This window comes from Balaenoptera borealis (assembly GCF_965194805.1).
Source record: "Balaenoptera borealis genome assembly, chromosome: 5".
Taxonomy (NCBI): Eukaryota; Metazoa; Chordata; class Mammalia; order Artiodactyla; family Balaenopteridae; genus Balaenoptera; species Balaenoptera borealis.
The window spans coordinates 136,171,287-136,193,171 of record NC_138862.1 but is presented as its reverse complement, the minus strand read 5'-3'; the positions used below and the strand labels follow the sequence as shown (position 1 = coordinate 136,193,171).

Sequence of the window (21,885 nt, the reverse complement as noted above, 5' to 3'; positions counted from 1 at the left end):
AAAGAAATGTTTATTTTTGAGATAGCACGTTATGGGATGGAGTAGTCATTTTAATTTGAGAAATCATAAGGCTCAAGTACTAGCTGAACTTCAGTTGCAACTGTCTCTGTGATTTAAGCGTAGTAACATTTTCTCGGGGAGTGAAGGGGGGCACTGAACTGTGACGAAGAACACGGGCTTTGGGATCATAGACTTAGAATGAAAGCTTTCATTGAACCCATGTCACACATCATTGAATGTCTGCCATGAACCAGACATTGTATACTCGTGAAAAGATCACCTGTCATTTCAACTTTTATTATTTGTGGAATACCCATTCCCTAACACTGTAGCCTACTAATTGATTATTAGAAAAATTTGTAGGTAACTTTCTTAATTATCAATACAGAAGTTTTAGATTACCTCAAATATAATGATGTGAAGACAAGTTTGCTTACTACTCCCTTTATGTTTTCTAGGGTTTCTAAGAAGTCAGTCTAAATATGTATTTTTTTAATTTACATTTTTATTTATTCCCAGGCCTATCATGGTCACCATCAAGCACTAGAAGTGTTAGTACAGTCTTTGTTAGATCTTGATGTGAGAAACAGTAGTGGAAGAACGCCCTTGGACCTTGCAGCATTTAAGGGCCATGTAGAATGTGTGGATGTTCTCATTAATCAGGGAGCCTCAATCTTAGTCAAAGATTACATTTTGAAGAGAACACCTATACATGCAGCAGGTATGTCAAAGACTATGAATGATTTTATTTACCACTTTCCATCTAATGCTCTTCTTTTTCAATTTCTTGTATATTATACTCCTGGTAATTGTTTTAACAATTTTGACTTTAACAATTCTAATGATTCTACTCTCAGGGAAAAACCAACAGCAAGATTATAATCACTTTAAAAAAATATCTACCTTAGAAATTGGATTTATATAATAGTCTAACTTCTGAAGTACTTTATCAACAACAACAACAAAAAATAACAATTTCTTTTTAACTGCTTTTTGATGGAAATTATTTTGGATTGGTATGTGCTTTCATTTAACAACTGATAAACATTTTACTTACTGTACCAGGGTACTGCATTAAACATTTAATCAGACAGGAATACAGAGTGCCTGCTATGCGAGAACTACTCCATGGAGTGTTTTGTGATGTTGTAGAAAATGCAAAACTACATAACAATGCCACTGTGATGACTCAGTACCCGCTGTGTCACTAGCAGATGCAGATTCACAACTCTCTACAGGAATTACTACAAGGCAGTATTAATTTTAAATAATGAATTCAAGACTGGTATATGTGAAGAAATCCTAGCCAAGTATTGTCTCATCCCCAATAGGCCATCTTCGTATGATTAGATCCATTTCACTTAGTCTGTTTTTATAGGGTGATCCTTAAAGTGGATCCATTTGAATGTAGGTCTGGGACTTTGCTTCTGGTCATTTGGAAAACTTGCATTTTAGAAGACTATAGGTAACACCCACTGTCGCTCCAGAGCAGCCTTTCAGAAACTATCAGATAATCAAGCAGGGCTCAAAGACAAAAATTTTAATAATGGATTAAAAGTCCTAATAAGGATATGTATATAAACTGCTATATGGTAAAAATAAGAAGTTGGGCTTCCCTGGTGGCGCAGTGGTTGAGAATCTGCCTGCCAATGCAGGGGACACGGGTTCGAGCCCTGGTCTGGGAAGATCCCACATGCCGCGGAGCAACTGGGCCCGTGAGCCACAACTACTGAGCCTGCGCGTCTGGAGCCTCTGCTCCGCAACAAGAGAGGCCGCGATAGTGAGAGGCCCGCGCACCGCGATGAAGAGTGGCCCCCACTCGCTGCAACTGGAGAAAGCCCTCACACAGAAACGAAGACCCAACACAGCCAAAAATAAACATAATAAATAAATAATAAATAAAAATTAAAAAAAAAATAAGAAGTCAAAATGCTATCATTTTCTGTTACCTTATTCTGAAAAAGAGTGAAGTTGTATATTATTCTGCAACTTGAAAAATTATATTGTAAGCACATTATTTGCAGAGCTAATTTAAAGCTTTCATGGAGTGTTTGCACTCTTACTAGATAAATATTGAACCAAGACACTAGTAAGTCCCTCAGAAGTGGCTAACCAATGCCATATAATTCATAAGTCCTACCCACTGAAAGAGTTACAGGTTCCTGTTAGCACCCACCTCTTCAATAAGTGCAAGCCTTGGTTAGAACCAAGATGCCTTTCAAATTTGGAGACCTGCTGGGGAGCATCTTACTCTTAAATCATGGAAGGACATTGGTTCTGGATGTGAGCCAGTCCTTTCCCACAGGGATCTTATGCCTGTTGCTTTGGGTGTTGAGCTTAGACGATACGAACACTCATCAGTAGCTGCTGTGTACTGAGTATCCGTGAATCCAGTTTAAGAAAAAAAATGATGGGCCAAACAGAATTTCCTTGAAGCATCCCCAAGGATCACATCTAAAATCAGGAAAGAAGGAGGACTTTCACTATCAGGAATAAAAATATTTCCCAGGCGTCCTCCAGGCTTCGTAACATCTCAGTGGGCAGAACTTGAAACCAGTCATTGGCAAAGGAGAAGGGGGTTGATGTGATTGACTTGTCTGATCATGATTTCATCCCTTGGCTGGAGGCAGGCTGCCCTTCCTGACCACATTGGCACCACCAGAGAGCTAAATAAAATGAGCATTTTCTTTCTTGCCTGTTAAATTCAATGAATATTCCAAAATTATATCTAGCAAATGTGGTTTAAGATGGACATTTTCTATTTTATCATTTTATAGATATATAATTGCTGAAATTTTTGAATATCACTTTACAGCAACAAATGGTCATTCGGAATGCTTACGGCTACTAATAGGAAATGCAGAACCACAGAATGCAGTAGATATTCAAGATGGAAATGGACAGTAAGTTTTAATAATTTTTAAAATTAGTTTTAGGATGTTTGTTCATCTTCATACCTTTGCCCCCCTATTTTAGTAAGTCTGTCATAGTGTGTAACTGAGTAACATCAAATACAGTTTTTTAAGTATACTTTAAAGTTGCATCACAGAAAGACATGTTTAGAAGGCAGGCCAACACAGTGTACTTTCATGGATGAAGTCTCGGTGGTGACGGAGCTGCTCCTGTTGTTGCCCAGGACTCCGCTGATGCTGTCTGTGCTCAACGGGCACACGGACTGTGTCTACTCCCTGCTGAACAAAGGAGCAAACGTAGATGCCAAAGATAAATGGGGAAGGACGGCACTGCACAGAGGGGTAAGCAGAAGTGTTCTCGCTTCCTTTCTGAAAGTTTTCATGACCTCATTTTACCTAAAACTGAACTAGGCTGTGTTTATATTTTTCTTCATTTAATTTTTACCAAATAATCTTTACTGTTTCTTTCACTATCTTAGTTTTTGAACTCTAATTTTTTTTTTTTTTTTATTTTATGGCTGTGTTGGGTCTTCGTTTCTGTGCAAGGGCTTTCTCTAGTTGTGGCAAGTGGGGGCCACTCTTCATCACGGTGCGCGGGCCTCTCACTATCGCGGCCTCTCTTGTTGCGGAGCACAGGCTTCAGACACGCAGGCTCAGTAATTGTGGCTCACGGGCCCAGTTGCTCCGCGGCATGTGGGATCTTCCCAGACCAGGGCTCGAACCCGTGTCCCCTGCATTGGCAGGCAGATTCTCAACCACTGCGCCACCAGGGAAGCCCTGAACTCTAATTTTTAACAACCACAAAACACAACTTAATCCAGAGAAGAATAATGTTGGAACAGAATTTTAAAATCTTAGCGGGCTTCCCTGGTGGCGCAGTGGTTGGGAATTGCCTGCCAGTGTGGGGGGCACAGGTTTGAGCCCTGGTCTGGGAGGATCCCACGTGCCGCAGAGCAGCTAAGCCAGTGTGCCACAACTGCTGAGCCTGCGCTCTAGAGCCCACGAGCTACAACTACTGAGCCTGTGTGCCGCGGCTGCTGGGGCCTGGGTGCCTGGGGCCTGTGCTCCGCAGTGAGAAGCCCGCGCACCGCAGCGAGGAGTGGCCCCCGCTCACCGTGGCTGGAGGGAGCCTGCGCGCAGCGACGAGGACCCAGCACAGCCAAAAATTAATTAATTAATTAATTTTTAAGAAAAAGAATTTTAAAACCCTAAAGCCTTGAGTAGAATTGATGTCAGTTTTACTTTTTTCCATTATCACAACTGTTTTCTTACACATTTTTGTCTTAATTTTTTCACCTTTGAAATATTTTTTTTGTTGACTAGAAGTCCCATTATTCCTGTTTTTCATATTTACTTTTATTTTGACAAAGTCACTGCTTTAACTAAATTTTTAAGCCACTTTCAGTAAAAATACTGGGTTACTCAAAATATGATAAATGCTTTGATTGGTGGGAGGACATGGGGAATATGGACTTTAAAATTCATAATTTAGCTATAATTGGCATGGAGTGCCCAACATAGTGTATTCAGCTACATGCAAATAATTTTTCTTTCAGGCAGTCACAGGCCATGAAGAGTGTGTAGATGCATTGCTTCAACATGGTGCTAAGTGCTTATTACGAGATAGCAGGGGCCGGACACCAATACACTTGGCAGCTGCCTGTGGACACATTGGTGTTCTCGGAGCTCTTCTGCAGTCAGCAGCATCTATGGATGCAAATCCAGCCATGGCGGACAATCATGGATACACGGCACTTCACTGGGCTTGCTACAACGGTTAAGTACACAGACACAGACCCACGTTACCTACCCATTATGTACCACAGAGAGACAACTAACTAACACATTCTGACTTTCATGAGAATGATATATTATGAATAACCTACCACATAGCTATAGCTTACTCCAGTGCCTTGTCGTGCTAAAGCCAAGATGCTGGTTTTCAGAGATGTTTTGAGATAAGCAGTCACTAAATTTAAAAGTTTTTTAGACCTTTGCTTCAATAAGTATTTTGCATTTTTAAGATAGTTTTGTAATATTAATTACTTTTATAACATTATTATTAATAATATTATTTGTTATTAATATTAATATACTTTTATAATATTATTTCCAATGTCTTTTATATAGTTATGTTTGTATTTTTATTATATTTTGATTTCTAAATATACTTGTTATTAGGGAAAAAATGACAGGTAAGAGAAACAATGAAAATGTATCGTATTCTAGACTGAAATCTGTGTATGTTTTCTGAGCACGTTGCAAGTTAAGATCTTTATATCAACAGTAACATGTATGTTCAACATTTTAAGGGAATAAAATCCTAGTAGAATAAATCACGGAAGTAGAAACTAGAAACTTGGACACTTTTGTGGTTAAGTGAACTTGGCTGCATGATTATAACAGACTTACTTTTAGCCTCCTGGAGACTAACCGTCACAGTTAGTCCTTTTACAGGTAGACTCATTAAAGGTCAATCAGAGAAGTATAAAGCTATTTTTAAAGGATAGATGTGAAAAATGGGATTTCGCTTTTGAAATGTCACTAAAATAATGTAAGTAACAGAGCATGTTGAGATTTGATCATCTTAGAAAACATCTGGGTACGTTATATGCAGCGTAAAACATCAGTCCTACCTAAGTGTATGCTTAGGGTTTTATGAGGGATGTGAGGGGTTTTTTATTTGTTGTGAATTTCAGTGTAGCATTCAGGTTATTGTTAGTTGTAATAGCATATCTGCAAAACTAGTTGACAGTTCTAACAACTTTCCCTCAAAATGTACAGAAAATAGAAATTGCCTCTTTATATAATATCCACTTGCTTAAAAAAATAAGCATAGTGGCTGTTATAAAATTCAGCTGACTGCCTTGCCAGAGAGGAGGTTTCTATCTTTCTGTAATACACTGTTTTATGTGGTTCTTTTACTGGGAGCCATTTTGACAAATAATTGTTGAGTTGTGGTAAAAGAGGAGAAATCTGAATCTTGCAAAATTATAGTTTAATTAAACATTTTCATAAGCATTTTCTAGATAACAGTATTTTGATTTTCATATTAATTCTTGTATCAGAATTGAGAGCTCTATTCTTTTGTTCTGAGAAAGCTTTGATCTCTTCTTGAGGATTGACCTGTGGCTACATTTGGTCATTTTGCAACTCTGAGTACTGATGGTGCCATAGAAAACTTGAATAGTTAAATATATTGCTAATTCAAAAGCTTGGTTTAGTCAGTTTCATATTTTACTACCTCAGATCCTTAGCCAGAATAGTTTTGAAAACGATAAAACCTTTGGATTTCAACTCTTCCTTTTTCAGCTCACTAAAGTTGGTATTTAATGAATATAGCAAAAGTTGTCCAAGGTAAATCCTAAGTCAAAGAAGATACTATATTTTGCCATTGAAATTGGTTTGTCTTTATAATGTAACTTGACATCTTACAAGTATAAGGAAAACCAAATAGTAGGAAAACATCCACAGATAAAACTATTTTGAAACAGACTTTTATTGGTTCTTTTTTTTTTTTTTTTTTTTTTTTTACGTCAGTGAGAATTAACCATTGGAAAAATCACACAGTAAGGTATTTTTCCTCAGGTAGAGCATTTAGTTGTAAAAATACTGCTGTAACTATCCTTTGGAGAGTTGCTATTTATTATAACATTCCTACCACGTCTTTCCGGAGAACACGGTTTTCCTAAAGTGAGTTTCTTACTCCATCACTGCTGAATTTAGATTCTCTGAGCACGTTGTGTACAAGACACAAAATTTTGCACAAACTACGTGCCTGGTTGCCATTTAAAGATCATAACAGATGTGTCTAATTTCCAGACTGTAGCAAAATTGGTGATGATTCTGAATTGAGCTGGAAGGAATTAGATGTGTGTTGGCTATATGTACAGAGACTGTACAGGCAGTGTAAAATTAATACCATATTTACAGCCAAAAGCCTATTTTATAATTTGGCATTCTGAGAGTAGAATATGTAAAATAGTTTTACTTTGACTAGTAATTATTGTATGGCTAAAAAAAAAATTGGAAGCACTCCAACAGGATAGAAAACAACCTTTCTCTCAAAATTAAAATGGGATGATGGCAAAGCTTTAGAAGAGAACTGGTTATACATACCCAACTTTAAAGTCAGATTTTCAGTTTATTCAGTCATTCAATCACAGAACTAAGAATACTTCCATGATCTCATGTGTTCCTTTTAAAAATGTATCAATTTTTACGAAGCTATAAGCATCTTCAGAATATCCCTCTAAAACACGAAGAGACCAGTTTTATCCTGTATACTTTTATAAACCAGGACACAAAGTGAAGAATTTTTCAGCTTGACATGACCCCAGTAATGACTGCTGAATCCAGAGCCCCGGGACTCCCTTTTGCCATCCACAATCTACGCAGACAGTGATTCTCACATCTTTCAGTCTCAGGACCTGTGGCTTATAGCTGTTAGTATTTAGTATTTACTGTATTGGAAATTAGGACTGAGAAATTTAAGGATATTTATTAATTTATTTTAAAATAATAATCCATTACATGTTAATATGAATAGCATTTTTATGAAAAACAACTATTTTTCAAAAAAATATTAATAGAGTGGCACATTTCTTTGATGGCTCGTTAAAGAATAGTTTGCAGTATCACCTTGCAGCTCCCCAGACCACACCTTGAGAACTGCTATCCCGGGAAAATAGGAGACTCTCAAATCAATACTGGACAACTTTCCTTGGTTACTTCTTGGCCATGAGTTAACATTTGGAGAGGGAGAATTGAAGCAGGGTTTCCCACCCTCAGCACTGTTGACCTTTGAGGCCACATAATCCTTCGTTGTGAGTGACTGTCGTGTGCATGCAAGAGGTTTAACAGCAGCCCCGGCTTCTACCCACTAGATGCCACAGCACTTCCCTACCCCATCCCCAGCTGTGATAAGCAAAAATGTCTCTAGACATGGCCAAATGTCCCCTGAGGGCTAAAATTGCTCCAGTTGAGAATCACTGGATGAAAGAACTGACATGATGGAACATAACCATAGGTTTTCTAAAACATGCTTTCTTTTCCTGGTAAAAACAATTATAGGATGAAGATTAAGATGAACTATTGTTTGAGAATGTTAGAGTAATTAAAAAAGAAAAGAAATAGAGCATCACTTTGTTAGCCAGATGTTAAGCCATAGAAGTAAAGAGGCTGTTTAAGAATCTAATTTATTCCTAATGCACATCCCAAATGACTAACGAAATAAAAGAAGCAACATTTCATTTTCTGCCATTAATACAGCAGTGGGGGTACTTTTACTAAAACCCTGGCTTTGAAAATTGGATTAAGAAAAATCTGAGGTTTGAGTTTTCCCCTGTTATCAAAGTTGCTATTAAAAACTGTGGGCCTGGCACCTATTAGTAATCAATATACTTGACCTTTAACCCAGCAAGATCATTTCTAGAAAATTGTTCCTAGAAATAAATACAAAGAAATACTTTTTAAGTACTGGAACATTTACAACATTGTTGATAATATCACAAAGAAAAAGTAGCAGTCACCTCGAAACTGATAATTAGTGATTAAATCCTTTATGATACATTCTGATACTGTGAAGTTCTTGCAAACATTCAACAATAGGATGTCTGTATATGCTACTGTGGGAAGATATATAGTTTTTAAAGTAAAAAACAAGTTGCAGAACAGAACATCCCAATTGTGTAAAAATTTTTTAAAAAGGAAGTATGTGTTTATGTGCATGGAATTGTATATGCCTAAAAATTTTCTGGAACTGTAAGGTAATAATGGTCACTAGTGGTCACTAGAGAGTGGAACTGGGGAATGGGGTGGGGACAGGGACATGTACTTTTTTCCCTCTGAACACTTCGATAGAATTTGAGATTTTACCATTAACTCCTTAGTAGAGCCAGAAAATATTCAAATTGTGAAGTTAATTATGCTGTATAAACATATATTATTTTGAAAGTTATACTATGCCATATAAATAGGACATTTTTAAAACATAATTCCCAAATAACTCTAACTGGTCACCATAGAAAGGAATAATGAGACTAATTTTTTTTCCCTACAAAGTAAATATTTGTCATGTCAATAATAAACTGATATTGGACTTCCCTGGTGGCGCAGTGGTTAAGAATCCACCTGCCAGTGCAGGGGACACGGGTTCAAGCCCTGGTCCGGGAAGACCCCACATACCATGGAGCAGCTAAGCCCATGTGCCACAACTACTGAGCCCACGCACCGCAACTACTGAAGCCCACGAGCGTAGAGCCCGTGCTCCGCAACAAGAGAAGCCACCGCAATGAGAAGCCCGTGCACCAACCACAATGAAGAGTAGCCACCGCTCGCCACAACTAGAGAAAGCCCATGCGCAGCAACAAAAACCCAACACAGCTAAAACACACACACACACAAATAATAATAATAAACTGATATTAAATTATTGTAAGAAGCTACTGTACTTTAGGTCCTGAGGTTGTACATTGAATTCCAAAGTGCCTAAAAATGTGATGTTTAATGGGTTCAGGGAACTGATTACTTGTAATCCATGTAAAGTCTTATCTGTAGGGATATGTTGGTGTGTATGGGCACCTCACTATCTTTTTTGGATTTTAATATCTGATCCTCATGTACTTATTTAGGTCACGAGACATGTGTAGAACTCCTTTTAGAACAGGATGTTTTCCAGAAAACGGAAGGAAATGCTTTCAGTCCGTTGCATTGTGCCGTGTAAGTAAAGGCAGAATGAATCGGATTTGGTTTGAGTGTTTGAGAAATACACCATGGCTGTGAGAGTGATCACCTTGTTACCTTCACAGGATAAATGACAACGAAGGTGCTGCTGAGATGTTAATTGACACGTTAGGCGCCAGCAGCGTGAACGCCACAGATTCAAAAGGAAGGTAGGAAGTCAACCATGTAGGAAATTTTAACTACTAGATTAGTGTGGAAGAATTTAAAGAGACCCCATTATTAACTAAAAGTTGATTTTATATTTACAAGTATAAATTGTTCCAAAACCTTAATTACGTTCTCATTGTAAAAGGCTTTTCTACCATGACTTTTAGCCAGTCTTCCTGGCTAAATGATTTCCCTTTTTTAAAAAGATGTGTGTTTGTTACCCAAAGACTCTTTTTAGTAAAGTTAACAGATTTCTAAATAGGAAGAGTCCAGCATTTGTAATAGATGGCAGCATTTGGGTCAGGATTTATTTCTTTCAGAATTTCCTTTAATGATGTAATTTTTTTGGCAATTTCATAATTTATCTTTATACTAGTTTAATTAAGGGACTTCTATATTATCAGAAATACAAATTTTTGTGGCAGGAGTTAAGTAAGTTTCCCCCATTAAGCCTATTTGTATCCAAGCAATGCCTAGTATGTAAACCCTTGAAAATTGCTTTCATAAATTGAGTATACAGTGCACAGATTTAGTCCAGTCTTCCCATTTCTCTGTGTGCAGAACTCCTCTCCACGCGGCCGCCTTCACAGACCATGTAGAGTGTTTGCAGCTGCTACTCAGCCATAATGCTCATGTCAACTCTGTGGACTCCTCTGGGAAAACACCTCTCATGATGGCTGCAGAAAACGGACAGACAAATACAGTTGGTAAAGAAACTGCTTAAGGCTTTTATTACTCTAAGTGTGGATATTGCTTATGTATAATGTAGCTCCCATCTGACTCTAGTTCACTGAATTTTGCATTAGTTATCTCACCGCTCCTGAGATTTAAAACCTTTTACTTGCTTACACCCACGTTTTCATTAGGCCCACAGTATTTCCATTTGCCCTTACTGATTGAATAGTGACGTTACCAGGCAGTGTTAGGATAGTAGTTAAGAACCCTGGCTCTGGAGTCAGATCGAATGTGGTCCTAGATTGCCAACTAAGCAACCTCATGCCTCAATTTTTTCATCTATAAAGTGAGAAAAATAACAGTATCTACTTTGTAAGGTTGTTTTGAGGGGTAAATAAGTTACTGTAAATCCAGAGCACTTAAAACAGTCTTTGAAATTTAGTAAAACCTCACAAAAGGAATGGTAGTTGCTGCTGTTCTTGTCTGTTACTTATACAACAGTATAACAATATGGTATAGACCTTTATATTACAGTGTGTTTTTTGCACTTAAGTTTTTGCTGGAGGGATATTTTTCCTTTCTGTCTTCATTTCTCTACAGTGAGTTCTTAGTAATCTGAGGTGTATGTTCATAAACAAAAGAGTTGATAAAATTTTTCCTCGCAGAGATGCTGGTTAGCAGTGCTAGTGCAGATCTGACTTTACAAGATAGCAGTAAAAACACCGCCCTCCATCTGGCTTGCAGCAAGGTAGGTACACGTCCTAAGGATATATTTTCATTGTTAATATCAACAGTGGCATTTAAAGTTTTTCCACTTAACTAAAATGAACAGAGCTAGGGACCAAACCTCTCTAATAATCACTGACATCAGATGTCTTGGGAAAAAATACTGATGTGTTAAGCACCGTGGTATATGAAAGTTTCCAGTAAGCCAAGTAAGTTTTGGACCACAAGCCTAAACGTAATGATTGTCTTTCTCTAATCTCTCTGATCTTAAATATTCCTGTCCTCTTCTGTAACCCCATTATACCAACACATGTTCGGGCAAATATTTAAGGCATTAGCCAAGAAAATGCATGGCATATGTACGGTGATGTATATGTTACATGGACTAGGGTTGGGGTGTATTGAGTGTATAAATTCATCTTTAATGGTGCTGAAGTTTTTAAGAGTTATTTGCCATAATTTTAGGGTCATGAAACTAGTGCCTTGTTAATACTGGAAAAGATAACAGATAGAAACCTCATCAATGCAACCAACGCAGCTTTGCAAACGTGAGTACTTTCAGTGTCTAGTGTAAACCTTGTGACCTATAATTATAAAAATGATTAATGGGGTTCTTTTTTAACATGGGACCATTGGAATCAGTCTGTCACAGAAGCAGTTAAAAAATAAGGAACAGTTCTTATAAGTGACAAAACTCATTTCTAAAATCATCATAATTAAAAGGCATATTACTAAAAAAGCTTTTGAATTGAAATGTGTTGTTTCTCAATCCAATTTTGTGGAGGAAAGTAATACTGTTCTGTGTGTTTTATGGCAACCAACTGGAATAATACATTATTTGACACTAGCAGTAAATGAGGCAAAAAGTTTTATACGTGTCTGTAAGCTAAAGAGATTTCAGAAATAATCAGGTTGTAATTGTGAACTGCCAGCCTCCAGGTGACTCCTTAAATCCTGGATCAGTGTCTCCCATTGTCCTCTCTCCATTTTCATTAGCTATTCTACTTTGAGACTTAGTAAAGAGAAAAACCTTATAATACTGGTTCCCATTCATGTATCAGTCAGATCCCTTAAGGGTCCAAAAATGAGTCATGGAACCTGTAAACTGTTTTCAGAGCCTGTTGGAATTTGTGCTGTTGCAATTTACAGTTTTTATTGTATATTCTATTATACATGTTTGCCAACCACATTTCTTAAAACAACAACTTAAGAAGGCAGTTTAGTTAGTAAAATCTCCTCAAACATTGAGTCTTGAAGGAAACTCACAAAAGGGTTTGGTGAAGGTGGAAACCTGTTGATGGGCCCAGTGCTGAGCTCAGCTGCATGACGGGGCCTGACAGTGCACTGCACGCTGGCTCTGCCGTGCCCCGCTCCCATCTTCATCGCTGTCAGGACCACGGGCCTCCAGTTTGCATCTCTGGATCTGCACAGCCAAGCAAAAATGGTCTTCAACAACCAGGATAGAGAGAGTGAACGAGCACACACACGCATGGGCGTGCACACATGTACGTGTACACATATTTTTTTCCCTCCAGACCTCTGCATGTTGCTGCCCGAAATGGGCTAACAATGGTGGTTCAAGAACTTTTGGGGAAAGGAGCAAGTGTGCTTGCAGTAGATGAAAATGGTAAGTAGCTTCTGTGTTCTCTTTCCTTAACCTGTTAGAAGCTTTCATCTTTTGATGACCCATATTTGAAGTAAAGTAGACTTGGATATTCTTTATTGGTCAAAGAGAAGAGCTGAAGTTAATACTGACTCGGACTTATACTTTGTGGCAAAGGGAATAAGGGCAAGAGAAGCAGGAAAAGTCCATCTAACAGGTGAACTTCTGAGTTTCATGTATTTATTAAATCAGAGTTAGGGTTTACTAACTTTGGTTTAGTGATACCGCCTTTGTTTATCTTAGTATTCAAAGAATTTGTTCTGTCAACAAATATTTATCAAGGCCCTTACTCAAATGCCAGGTTTTGTCTAAAGCTAATCTTCCCACTTATGCACTCTTTTGCATACTTGAGACTGCCACTTTAGCAATTCTTTGCTTTCGTGTCCTGTAATAATGACTTTTTTGTAGGAATCTTTCTAGATTATTCCCATCAGCATAGGAACATTATTTCTCTTATCTTAAAAAATCTTTCATTACTCCCACTGCTCCTACCAGCTGTTGCCATATTTCTCTGTTCCCCTTTGCAGCACAGTTACTCAAAAGTTGGCTCTCCCTCTGTCTCCACGTCTCCTTTTTGTTGCTCTCGTGAATCCCCCCGGTCAGGCTTTTACCCCCATCGCGCTACAGAACGGTTCTCAGCAAGGTCACCAGTGACCACTGCAATACTAGGAGTCACCTCTCCTTTCACTTGACACATCAGAATTTGACACAACTGATTATTTCTTCTTTAAAAATAAGAAAAGGCTTTTAATGTGGAATTGAAAACATATGTGAATAAGGGATGTGAAGGTTGCAGTTTACCATAGCTAGTGTCCACTATTCCCCCCAAAATCCATTGTGCTGCACACTGTTCCTGGGATCAGTAGGTACAGATCACTTCAGGGCAGGATAAGAGGGAGAGTCAGAGAGAATACATATGATTTGATTATAATATCCTTCTTTAGGATATTCTTTTTTTTTTGTTAATTTATTTTATTTTATTCATTTTATTTTTGGCTGCATTGGGTCTTTGTTGCTGTGCGTGGACTTTCTCTAGTTGCGGCGAGCAGGGGCTACTCTTCGTTGTGGTGTGTGGGCTCCTCATTGCGGTGGCGTCTCTTGTTGAGGAGCGCGGGCTCTAGAGCGCACGCTCTGTAGTTGTGGCGCACTGGCTTAGTTGCTCCGCAGCATGTGGGATCTTCCCAGACCACGGCTTGAACCCATGTCCCCTGCATTGGCAGGCGGATTCTTACCACTGCACCACCAGGGAGGTCCCTAGGACATTCTTTGTTCACAAATGCCTGGTTCCTTGAATTGATAACCAGGTGAGGATTTGTAACTCACTACTTTGTTGGTTAGATTTAAATAACCAGATTTACTGGAACTGAAAATTTTTTGTTTATTTTTTATTTTACTCATTTCTTATTGAGGTATAACTGACATACAGTATTATATTAGTTTCAGGTGTATCCCTTTTTTTGGATAAACTTTCTTTACTTGGCTTTTAGGACTCCACATTTTCTTAGTTTTCCTCCTACAGTACTAGTTACAATTTCTTGCGCTATCCCCAGCTTGTTAATATTGGAGGGCTCTCGGACTCAGTACTGAGTTCTTTTTGCTTTCCCTACCTACATTCACTCCCTGGGTGACCTCATCCAGTCCTTTGGTTCTAAACACTACCTCTGTGCTGAGAATTCCTAAATTTCTGTCTCCAGCTGCCTAATTGACAGTGGATGTCTAATGCACACGTCCAGAACTGAACTGATAGGCCTTTCTCTCCCCCTCTGCCGAGCCTGCTGTGCCCACAGCCATCCTTGGCTCAGCTGGTGACCGTTCCCATCCTTACAGTTGCTCCTCGACCCCTCTCACACCCAGGGCACAATCCACCAGCATGTACTACTGACCCACCTCCAAAGTATATTCAAATTATGCCCACTTTTTTCCCTCATCTACCACCCTGGCCAGGATCCTTTTAAAATACATGGGAAGATGCTTTCCTCTGAATCTCAGTTTACTGATAATCCTTAAATGATCTCCAAGGCCCTACTAGGTCGCCCCGCTCCCCATTACCTCTCCCACCTCATCTCCTACTCTTCCTCCGTCGCCGGCTCCTCACACCAGGGATGTACATGCATTGTCATGTTTGTTCTGGCTGCTTGCTTCCTCTGCTTGGAACACTCTGCCCCCAGCAATCTCTGACTAAACCCTTCACCTGTTTCCAGTCTTAACTCAAATGTCATCTCTTCAATGAATCCCATCCTGACTACCCTTTTTATACTGCAGCCTGCTGCACACACCGCCCCCCCCCCCCCATAGCATTTTCAGTTCTTGTTTAACCTGCTCTACTCCTTCCACATTCTTTTTTCCATAGAGTTTATCTTCTAACATATGAGGGCAGGAGTCTTTGTCAGCTGCACTCACAGATCTACTCTAAGCAGTTAGAAGAGCGCCCGGCCATGTGGGGCTCAGTGGGTATGTGTTAGGTGATGATGTGCCGAGAACTGTGCTAAATCCTGCAGGTACAGTGTAGAGTAAGACAGCCTGCTTCCTTGAATGGCAGTGCACATAAACCCGCTGTCACAAGGCCCTTGACGCAGTTCAGTTAGAGTAACCCTAGAATGCCATGAGAGATATCGGGGAAGGCATCCCACAAAAATGCGTTCTGAGCCAAAATCCAAAGGACAAGTAAAAAGTGGGGAGAAAACTTTTTAAGCAGAGAGCGTGATGTATTTAGAGATACAACGCAGGGCAACATGAGTACTGAGTTACGCCAGAGTCTCTTAGGTCAAGTGGCAAAGGATCTGTGTATCAGGGAGACAGCAGCTAGTCTGAAGAGGAGCAAGCCTAGACTAGGAAACAAGTTCACAGTTAGGGGTGGAAGGAGGGGGTGGGCAGAATTAAGGCAGAGACATTGGAGATGAAAGGACGTTGATGTTTCTAGAGCCCTTTTGATGGGACTCATTGGAACTCTGCGAGGGAAGAAGTCGCCTGCAGCCTGGTGTGGGGGAAGTGCCATTGTTTAAGATGAGAATGTAGGAGGAAGAGCTGGGTTCAGTTAGGGACATGAGAAGAGTTCACTGGAAACTCCAAGTGGGTAACTGGATTGTGGATATATGGATCTGGAGCCCAAAGTCAGCAAGATCTAGGTTGGACATAGGGATTTGGGAATCATCAGTAAAATGTAGTCATGAAATCCATAGAAGTGAGTGGTATCACCCACTAAGATAAGTTCAGACTCTCCTAGCTATAAAAGAAACTTTCACTATCAGTAAATTACATTTCTGGAAATAGAGCAACTATAGAGATTAAAATCAGGAGCCTAAATCACTAACCTGTATAATATATTTGGTCACACTGTGAGGCTCTAAATCAATAGCCAATAGGCAATCTTTGTTGATCATTTTCAAGGTTTTATATAGCTTTTCCTTATAAAGAGATGGAAGGGATAGTATAACAGATGATAATGAAGGTCGCCTGTGACCTGATGTCTTCTGACATACTTTGCAATGTGAAATAGTAATCACGGTCCAAAGTTGGCAAGTCATAGTGAGTACCCATCTTATTTTACAATCAATTCTAACCTTCAAATTAATGATCCAGTTATAAATTGCTCCAGTAACAACAGAGGTTGATGATTAAATTAGGCTCTATGTTCTCACAATCTTCTCTCCCTACCCAACCAAGTGTTTCCTTCCTCTGTTGTATTGATACTCTGTGGTGCCTTAGGGCTAAAGTCAGTCTTCTTCTGCTAAAGAAGGGAACATATACAAAGGAAACATTTGTATGTTTTAAACCTGTTTTAAACCTGTTTAGTTTATCTGTTTTTCTTCAGTGGACTGTGACCCTAAAAGAGAAGTTAATTGATGGCCATGAGTCATTCATTGAACAAGCATCTTTTGAGCACCTGCTCAGAGCCTCATTCACCAATCTGTGCACATGTACGTTTCTCAGCATGTAAGCACTTACAGAACGACAAATTAACAGTAAGACTCTCCCACCATTCTGAACAAAGATTGGTCAGTCTGTTTTTTTCCCCTTATTCTAGTCTGATATTGTCTATGAATCTGGACGGATAGAGGTAAGTTGTGAGATAGTGGAGGAATCATCCATCCTGGGCCTCAGTTTCCTCTGCTATAATGTAGTCTGTTAGGTCTCCTCCCACCCTAGATTTCTATGACTTTCCTCTTTCTCTACTTATTGGAAAGTTCTCAGTCATTCCAGTAAAACCAATTTATTATATAAGCTAGGTAATTTAAAGTATGTGTAAAGTTGAAGGACTTTAGGCTTATTTCCTTGTATTAGTGAAATGAGTCTTAGGATGAGTAATTTTTAAATTTTATCTTTAATTCTAGGCTATACCCCAGCTTTGGCCTGTGCTCCCAACAAGGACGTGGCTGATTGCCTCGCTCTCATTTTGGCCACCATGATGCCTGTCTCATCAAGTAGCCCTTTATCATCTCTGACATTCAATGCCATTAACCGTTATACAAACACCTCAAAAACAGTCAGCTTCGAAGCCTTGCCCATCATGAGGAATGAACCCAGCTCCTACTGCAGCTTCAACAACATCAGCGGGGAGCAGGAGTACTTATACACTGATGTGGACGAGCTCAATGACTCCGATTCCGAGACCTACTGACCGGCTGAGCCAGAGGTCCAAGGGGGGAGTTCTGGCACTGACGCTTCCAACTGTGCTTTTCTGGAAAAAGGCACTTTCTTATTCACGTACAAATTCAACCTAAGAGGAAAGATGACAGAGTGGACGAATAGAAGAAATGTGGTAACATTACGAAGAAGAGTTTTAAAGGCAAGTTTTGCAAAAGGAACTTCTAGAATCTTGAAATAAACTTGACCAGAGGAAAACACTTTGATGGCACATTGCTTTGTGGAATTATGTAATTTGGTTTTGCAGTGCCAAGAATTATTTGGGACACTGTGTACCGTAATCTGCTCACACAAGCAACGCTATCGTGAAAGAAGAGATAAGGACACTAGATTTCAGTTTTATCAGTAAAACTACAACTAAATTTAAGGGCAATAAAAGTTTGGTACAGTAGGCATGATGTGCACAGCAAATTGCCAAAGGACCAAATAACTCAAAGGGTTTTAATAGAATGCCACTTTGCGGAAGCTGGAGCGGGTGAAATGAGACATTATCTAAACCAAACTTTAATATTTCTGAAAATGAAGCTGAGATTTGGTTTTAAATGTTGATTTTTTTTTTTTTAAGAAAACATCTGAAAGCCTTCTAATACTGTATTAAACCATGAGAGAAAGCAGATGTATTTTTACATTTTTTTTTCTTTTACATAAAAATTTTAAAATTCCAACTTTTATAATATTAGAATTGAAAACCAGCTGATTGGGTGCAGTCAGGGTGAAAATATTTGTGATGTAGACATGAGGTAGATTGGTGTCGGGCTATTGTTGCCCAGTTTTGAATGGTTTAGGTTTAAAATTGAACTATTTTTGTTTGAAAATGTAAAGAATTTCCTAGAAGAAGGAAATTTAATGAAATCAGGAAGTAGATGATTTTCACCCTATTGCAGCCAAGTGGTCCTGGGGAGTGGAGTTTTCAACCTCACTACTTTGGATGGTACACCTTCATCGCCTGTGTCGCCCTTGTGCCTCCACAGTGGATTGGGGGATTTTCGTTGTCATTGTTTAGTGAAGAATCAAAAAGAGAAACACCCTTGTTATTCATAAGTTAACGCCATCAGGTTTCTCTCGGAAGGCATTTCTATATTGGGCAAGGTTTAAAATACTAAAGCCTTTAGGTCTTATTGACTTTAAAGTAGGGTGTTTATAACATGCTTCTGTTTAGGGAAGGAAGCAATTGCCTGCCGAATTGGAAGACTGCCTTTTAAATAACAAAAAGAGGGGGGAAAGGCTGATGTTTAGGCTTTTAAATAACAATTTATATGGGTCTGCTTTTACTGTAACTGTCACTTTCCCAGTGAAAATGATTTCACATATGTAGGGGGTCTTCCAGGTCTGGGTAGAGTTCCATAAATTTTCACAAAATGATACCCAATTTCATTTTATTCTTTTTGTATTGTGAAACTGGAAACTTTATGACATTGTAAATTATCAGCTGGTTTTTCTGAATATAAAGTGTGAAAACACAGAACAGTATTTTGATCTATTTGATAATTTTGTGGGTTTTTGAAGAATTAATGAGCATGTAAATAGAAATAGTGACTGCTTGAATACTGTATTTACTTGCACTCTTTCAGTACATCAAGATTCCTGTATATTTTAGAGTATAATAAAACACAGATGTGAGTTGTATTTAATAATGTATTTGTATCTGTGCATATTCCCTAAAAATCTATAAAGTTTCTAGGGCATTGACTACTAGATTTTAAGCATTTTTTTCTAAAATATTTACAGAAATTATAAATGTAATCATCCATCTTTTCTTTTTAATATAAAGAAGTCATAATGGACCCTTCCTAATTATTAGTGGTAGGAAGGTGAATATGCATTTTAAAGACAGCGGACTACATTTTCTATTGTACCTTTTGAAAAAAAGAAAAAACTCAAGAGGATTCTAAAAGTATACATACGTGTGCTTTCTCTTTCCTTTTAGGAATTCTCTTCTGAATTCCCTGAGGGAATTTTCTAGAATCTCAGAATTGAAAGAGACCTGAGGTTCATCCAGTCTAACCTCTTAGCAAATACAGGAGTCCCTTCTACAAGGGTGATCTTTCCACCTTGAATACTTCCAGTGACTCTACCTCACCAAGCAGTCCATTCAGTTGTTGAGCAGCTCTGTTAGAAAGGTCTTCCTTAGGTGGAGCTGAAGCCTCCTTCCCAACTGGGAACGTCTGTCCTTGGGCCCTGGTCTGTCCTCCAAGAGAAGGCTGAGAACCTCGGCAGGATGACTTATGCCCTCTGCCGTGTCTTCTCTTTTGCAGGCTACTTGACTTGTCTGCTGAAGTGATTTCCAGAAGGACTCATTAGACACACTGTTAGATTTACCGCCTCTAATGAAACCCAAGGTGTAGCTATAAAGTAACAAGCTGTTTTTAATTTATCCTCACACATACCAGAAATTAGATCTTGCATCATTTTATGTAAATGATGCCATGACTGGAAATACTGGTGAGGTGGGTCTTCCGAATCACTTGCCCACTTAGGAAAGCTATTCCATTGCTCTGTGATCCCATTTTGTGATAGTCTGTCCCCCAGCTTGATCAACCACTTCCTTTGGTCGGCACCTGGTGAGGGGAAACCCAAAGTACTGTCCAGAACAGTATCTTAATGGCACTAGTATTGTTGGGGGAAGCACGCGGACTGCTTGAATGAAGGGACACAGCGCCAGTGAGTTCCTTTATAGTTACACCTTGTATGTCAGAGGCATTCAGGCCCTGTTCTGTAGTGGTTTTTATACCTGCACAGAATAGAAAAGCCTGTTTGCTTTTTTAACTTCTGCATGAAAGATGACATCTGAAGTATCTGCTATGTATTATAATACCAGCTTCTGTTGTAGAACTACTTTTAGGGCAGTGGTGGTAATAGCAAATGATCTCCTTTAATAAGACACACAACTCAAAACAGTGCCATTTAGTTCAGGATATCTGTAAGTGTAGCTGTCGATTTGGGGTTTAATTTCGCTTATATTGGACCTTTTAAATGAAATAAAGTTTTTTAATGCAATAAATCAAGTGTCTTTCATGTGCAAACTTCTTTTCCCTTAAAATATCTGATTAGTGTTCAGTTGTAACTGGTTTTTACCTTTCTTTAGAAACTTAACTGAGTTTTCAATAAAGCTGTTTTACAATTTAGATGAACCTTTCTAAATGGGCTTTTCAAATACAGTTATTCAACAAATACTTACTGCTTGCCCGCTATATACTTGGGCATGGGAATGGGCAGAAAGTGAGCCTAGAAATTGGGATCTTGTCCTCTCGGAGCTCACAATTTCATCATGGAAAGGTACGTACCTAAAAGTGGAAAGTGTGAAAGTGTAATTGAGGTAGAGATGAACTGCTAACTATGGAGGGTCAGTGAACAACAAGTTCACTCTGGGAAGGGTGATCAGAACGGGCTTCTTGGAAGAGGTGGCATTTAGGCTGGACTTGGAGGAACAAATATGATTTGAGCAGGTGGAGAAGGGGCAAATGATATCTTGGATGAAAAGAACAAAATCAGCAGTTCTTAAAATGGTTGGTGGAGGAGAGGTGGATGGAATAGATATCAGCACTTAGCATTCCCGAGCTAAAAAAAAAGCTTATTATAAACATGTACAGAGATTAGCTAGAAGTGAGAACAAGTAGATGTAAATAGGCGATTGGAGGAGCAGGTCAAGAAGACGTTAATAACTTTTCCAAATCATCTTATGCTGATAATAACAACAGAAGGTGCATTTACGGTGTTTGTCATGTACCAGGCAAGGTTGTAAGTACTTGAAATCCATATCTTAATCCACACAACTGTCCTATGAGGTAGGTCCTATTAATAGCACCATTTAACAGGTGAGGAATAAGGCAAAGAGGTGAAGTGACTTCTGCCCAAGCTTGTTTGGCCAGTAATTCATGAAGTCTAGATTCACATCCAGGCAGTCATTTCCACCACTGGTGCTCAATCACCTGATGACCTCTAATATGCTTTCCGGTCCTTGTTGAAATTGGCAATTTTGAAGTTGGACCATATGCTTGACTACTAAATTATGTAAGTTCCTTTCAGTTTTATTATCCTAGGTCACTAGTTTTAAAAGAAACAGAAATGTACCGCAGCAGATGTTTATTGAACACCTGCCGTGTCCCAAGAACTGTGCTAGGCTCTGGGCACAGAGCAGTGAAGAACAGAATGTGTCCTCGTGATGGAGCCTAAGAGAATGACATCTGCTTACATTTCTGTTGCTGTTGCTGCCTCAGGTCTCGTCAAGCTAAAATACTCATCCTCACTTATGCCTTTGCAGGTTGGCTGACGGGCTCAGCCGGGTGACGCCTCAATCTGGAGTCTGGCTGGGCTTGACCGCTCATCGTGAGTTGGGCTCGATCTGCTCCATCTGTGTTCTCTGTGAACGAAGCA

At 39.1% G+C, this 21,885-nt stretch overlaps 1 protein-coding gene across 8 annotated transcripts in view; it reads left to right on the top strand.

The window, feature by feature from the left end:
- The window catches only part of ANKRD28 (ankyrin repeat domain 28), a 176,079-nt gene extending 155,567 nt beyond the window's left edge, over window positions 1-20,512 (top strand). For 7 of the 8 annotated variants that reach the window (XM_082392645.1, XM_082392644.1, XM_082392643.1 and 4 more), the window contains 11 exons: window positions 520-721; window positions 2,816-2,903; window positions 3,137-3,254; window positions 4,469-4,688; window positions 9,545-9,632; window positions 9,722-9,805; window positions 10,365-10,510; window positions 11,144-11,226; window positions 11,670-11,752; window positions 12,740-12,831; window positions 17,199-20,512. In XM_082392645.1, coding sequence (XP_082248771.1) covers window positions 520-721; window positions 2,816-2,903; window positions 3,137-3,254; window positions 4,469-4,688; window positions 9,545-9,632; window positions 9,722-9,805; window positions 10,365-10,510; window positions 11,144-11,226; window positions 11,670-11,752; window positions 12,740-12,831; window positions 17,199-17,485 — 1,491 coding nt within the window. In that variant the 3' untranslated portion in view covers window positions 17,486-20,512. The remainder of the gene's footprint in view (window positions 1-519; window positions 722-2,815; window positions 2,904-3,136; window positions 3,255-4,468; window positions 4,689-9,544; window positions 9,633-9,721; window positions 9,806-10,364; window positions 10,511-11,143; window positions 11,227-11,669; window positions 11,753-12,739; window positions 12,832-17,198) is intronic. The other variant, XM_082392646.1, reaches the window with a different exon arrangement.
- The last annotated feature ends 1,373 nt before the right edge of the window (window positions 20,513-21,885 follow it).